Source organism: Cupressus sempervirens, chromosome 9 (assembly GCF_028749045.1).
Source record: "Cupressus sempervirens isolate cs-2001-9-10 chromosome 9, ASM2874904v1, whole genome shotgun sequence".
Classification (NCBI taxonomy): Eukaryota; Viridiplantae; Streptophyta; class Pinopsida; order Cupressales; family Cupressaceae; genus Cupressus; species Cupressus sempervirens.
The window spans coordinates 408,913,521-408,918,468 of NC_143126.1; the positions used below are offsets into that span (position 1 = coordinate 408,913,521).

The window sequence follows — 4,948 nt, forward strand, 5'->3', positions numbered from 1 at the left end:
CAGATTCTATTCTAGACACATCCTATTTAGTCTTTTGTGTTTTAGCATTCTGATGGATATTCTGTTTGCTTCAGGTCCGGAGATCGATTTTGTTGCTTCAGTTGCTTCGTTTTGGGCTTTAGCTTCTGTTGTTTCAGCTTTATATTTTTTCTGATCATTGTTGATATTCATTGTAAGCATCTTTATGCAACGCACTGAGATAAAGTGCCACTCTTGCGTTTCGGGATCCTTTTCATCATTTTGATTCGTTGTACTCGCACTATTATATAAAGTGCCATGGGGGGGATAGTTTTTTTCCACTTATAGGCCCTCTTTCTCTAATTCCTCATGCAGTGTCGACGACACATGCCTTTATTTGTGTTTGTAGCTCACTCTCGATGAGTTTGGCTCCTGTGTTGTAGGAGATTTTTGGCCCATCTTTTCAGGTGCCTGTCACCTCACCTACCTTAAGGGGAGGTTATATTGTTGTTCTATGCTTCTTTGGTTGATGGTTCGTGCCTTCTATTTCCATGGAGGTTCTTTTGGTTGATGGTTCGTGCCTTCTATTTCCATGGAGGTTCTACAGATCAGCATTTTGACAGAGTTGTGTGGTTGTTCATGCTTCAGTGATGTTGTTTCTTCATGATCACTCCTTATTCCTGTTTTAGGGGACAATTTTCCTAGCGGGAGACTTCTTCAGTTTTTCACTAGGTTCTTACCTCTTTTTGAGGGAGAGTTTTTCCCATGTGGTTTTCTCTCTTTCCCCGCTTTCAGAGGTTGCATCTTCTTGCATTGTACTTGGGTACCTAACATGGCCTCGTTGCCGGGACCCATTTCTACATCCACCTAAGCTTCGCTTATGGGGGGGTGTTAGTGTAGTTTTTTATTTTTTCTACACTTTTAATAATCTCGCTTAGGTTAATAAAGCATGTCTTATTAGGTGAATGGTTGTGAGGTGTCACCTTCCTACATGTGAGCATCCATTAGCTATCTTGGGAAGATACTTTTCTATCTTTAGTCCGATAGATGGTTGCTCCTCATTGGTTGGTGTTGCCAACTCCTCCCTCTTCCTAGCCTATATAAGCATGCTACTTGGCTTGTATTTACATCTCTTATTTTTGCATCCTCTTAATGTTATTTTGCTTCTAGCATTTGCATTACTCTCTTGGAGACTAACTCTGTGTTGCTATTTTGATTTTGTATCATTTGCATTCACAGTTTAGATATTTACTCTTTGCACTAGTTTTCTGGGTTATTAATCTTTTCATAATCTAACATTAAACATGCATTTCATCTTGAAGAAAGTGGGGATAACAAAATAGAGCAATCATATAAGATTGGAAGCCTATCATGCAACTACTTATATAATTTCCAATTTCACTGCCATAAACATTAGATGCCTACAACGAAAGAATATCTTCCTTGATACTAACATCAACATCCCATAATATGATTTAATTTCCCATCACATAGGCTTTGACTCAATCCTTGATTAGGCAACTAACATAACACATTAATACAAAATTTAGTCAAATGTTCAAAAATCATTTCCTATAGCTTTCTACAACCATTAGTATTTCCTAGCTATCAAACAAAAGCCATCAAATATACATGATTACCTGAGTCAATTAGCCAGTTTGAGATAGCAGACCTCCAGCTAAAGTCTGGCTTGCTAGATTTTCAAGACCAACAAAGTTGAAACCATATCCCATACCTCCAATTGGTTGACGTGAAACTTGATGTGGTAAATGCCCCCCAATGGGACCTATCAAAATAGAAATATATATAATATTTATGTCTCTCATAGAGAGAATGTTACATCATGCATACTTATGGAGAAGGTAATCTTTTAGCTGATTGTCTAGCTAATTTAGGTACTGACGGGGTTTGTATTAACTATTTACTTTCCCCACTTAACCTCCTTGATCTATTTTCTGATTCTTTTCTCCCAAAACTATTTTGAACCAGTTATTATAAATATAAATATAATGTTTCGCCTATATATATATATATATATATATATATATCTCACACGCACATATTCTAAAATTTAAATATTGTATTTTAAAATATTCTAATTAATATAAATATATAATATAAAAATATATTGTTCATATATTTATAAAAATAAAAATAACTTTATTTAATAATAAAATAATCAATTAAACTATTTTTATTGTATGTGCCAATAAAAATAATCAATCAAATTGTTGGTTTTCAAAATAAATTGTACATTTTTTTCAATTATAATAATTAAAAACTAAAATTACACTAAATTTTTAAATACCAATCATCTCAAATTCAAAGTTTTTCTTGACATGTTTAATGATAATCAATCATGACTGTACTTTTACAAACCAATCAAATTCTGTGTTTATTTTTTAAAACTGTATTAATTTATAAATAAAACTAAAATTGCATGTAATCAATATAGCTATATTGTTTTAACAGACTGAAGATGGACTAGAAATGATAGATAGATAGATAGATAAAAATTTAATGTCCACGAGGCTAAAAATAGCCTATGGGATAGCAAGACAACTCAAGCAGACTTAAGTAACAATATTCGTTGCTTGTGTAGGATGATGATGAGTCCACCCAATTGCTCAATGTACTCTTCGTTGAATAGGTTATGCCAAGAACTATCACATATAGTGTCTGCAAATTTATCTCTACTACTCTTGTAGGCTTCACATTCTAAAATAAAGTGTTGTTCAGTTTTCACTTTCCTAGAATTGCAAAATCTGCAAATTCTCTCTTCCCAAACCTCCTTTGGCCTCTTCCAACGTCCGGTCTCACAACAAAGTTGGTGAGAGTTGGTTCTCAGCTAAGAAATAAGAATTTTAGCCCTCCAAGAAATGTTGGCTCCTATGTATACTTTTTGGAGTTGATCACAAGCGGGGTTGAACTCATTTATATAATATAATTTCTTTCTTCTGATCTCGCTTCCCCAATTTCTCTTGTAGAATTTCTCCATGACAAAGACTTTTATTTCTTTATTATTTGTGGGGCACATATTGAATTGAATATTCCATTTACTCATCCATTTGATGTTTTGTTGCATCCATGTCCTTTTTTGCTGACATAGTGTCACTAAAGACCACTTTAGGCCATCTATCCTCTTCTATTTTTTCGATTCTTTTTAGATAACTTAGAAGGCGAACCATAGCAAGTGCCTCAATAGGAGCAGCCCCCATTTCACTTAGCATGATATACTTAGCATGATATCATATGGAACAGTGCTTTTGATTTTAAACTTGCTTGTGATCAAGCGCTTTTGGATTCTTTCGATTTGTTTCCATTGTGCTATAGTAGTGTTGCTGGCCCGTAATTCACACCCGTAAAGAACAATTGACAGCACAAGAAGACCGAACAAGGTTTGAATAGTTTTCCAATCCCACAACTTTGCTTCACGACACCTTTTCTGAACCACCCACCTAATATCCTTTTACACTTGCACCTAGACCAGCTTATTTTTTGTTGAAATCGATGCCAAAGTATTTATACTCCACAACTTCTTCAAGAACACTTCCACTGTAATAAAATTCATTGTGGAAACAAAAAAAAGCAAAACATTTTTTTAACATTTTTTTTTAAAAACTACCAAAAAGAGCCAAAAGCTTATTTTTCTAAAAACTGATAGTAAGAAAGTTTCGCTTGGAGTTGCATGTTGAACCACCTAAATATAAATTGCATTGAATCACTCCTCGTCCCGACTCCCATCGACTTGATGTTCAGCCACTTTTTCCATAAATTGCATTCAATCGATCCCGCATCGATTTCTGCGAGCATTGAGCGGGGCTTAAGAATTATTGTAAACTGAAGAAAATTGAAGTTCAATAAAGAGAGAACAAAATGGGATCCATGGAAAAATGGCGCAAGTTTTTGAGGGCACGGGGTGTGATATATTTAGTGTGATTGATGCCGCAATTTCTGTTGCTGCTGCAGATTGCCCTCATGAATTGAGAAAGAGAAGAGACATGATCGCCCACACGCTCTTCACACTTTCTTCATGTGCTGCCAATTCCACTTCTTTCTCTCGCACCTCCTCTCAAGTGGAAGATCATACTGAAAATGGATTCCCTGAAGAAGATCATTCTGGAAAATTAAAACAGGAAGATCGTTCTGAAAATGCACAAGATCGAAAGAACAGCACAATACATGTAAATTGTACCAATTTTCCACAGCGCAAAGCGGATGAGAGATCTTTAAGTGAGAAAGTGGAAGCATCTAAGAGAAGGCTGCAAAAAGGGTACCAACAAGTAGAAAAGGGTTTGTATTTACCTTGTTTCTTATGAAACGCTAAAATTATGTACTACTAATGAATGAAACGTGAATTGAGCTTTTAATCTTTTTCCCGTTTGTGCAGCCAAGAAGCAACGAGCGATTCAAATAATCGAACTAGGAGATCTGCCCACACAGCAATATGGAAGCCCTATTTCTAATTCTACGCGTAACAGAACATTGAAAACTTCTAATGACACGAGCCTTTAATGGAGGTTCTATGTGAGAATTGCTTGATTTCTCGCTAACTTGCTGCTATATGTAAATTTGTAATGCCTTTTCTGTATCTGTTCATGAAATTATTCACGTTTCTTTCCATTATTTGGCAAATATTATCCTTAATGGTCAAGATGATTTGTGCCTATTTACATACTTACATCCCTGTCTGACAGACTTATGGAAAGCATATCTCAGAAATTATGTTCTATATGGCCTTTTTTTTCAATTTTCTCCCAATTGTTTTGATCACGGCAAATTACAGCTTGATATGTAAGGATATACAAATTTCAACATTGTATAATGTCTGAAATAAATTTCTGTTTTTTTTTTTAGCAAATTAAAACGAACGAAAATCAATATCAAATTTGCCATGTGCCTTTGCAAGCTGGTCAATAAATGACTATTATCGATAACAAGAACAAAACTTTGATTTAATGTTTCTATTATGCAGTGCAGAGACATGTTT

General features: G+C 34.8%; 1 protein-coding gene across 1 annotated transcript; it reads left to right on the top strand.

Annotated features, from left to right (window-relative positions):
- Window positions 1-3,836: 3,836 nt before the first annotated feature.
- LOC149539005 (uncharacterized) lies at window positions 3,837-4,688 on the top strand. The gene is made up of 2 exons (XM_089799038.1): window positions 3,837-4,251; window positions 4,349-4,688. Exons 1-2 carry the CDS (start codon window positions 3,852-3,854, stop codon window positions 4,471-4,473), a joined length of 525 nt encoding a protein of 174 aa, XP_089655164.1. The 5' UTR covers window positions 3,837-3,851; the 3' UTR covers window positions 4,474-4,688.
- The last annotated feature ends 260 nt before the right edge of the window (window positions 4,689-4,948 follow it).

What these genes read in the sequence shown, in the direction of transcription:
- LOC149539005 (XM_089799038.1), top strand. Translation starts at nt 3,852, where the DNA reads ATGGCGCAAGTTTTTGAGGGCACGGGGTGTGATATATTTAGTGTGATT. An exon ending in GTACCAACAAGTAGAAAAGG is followed by an intron (nt 4,252 to 4,348) that starts GTTTGTATTTAC and finishes CCGTTTGTGCAG; the next exon opens with CCAAGAAGCAACGAGCGATT.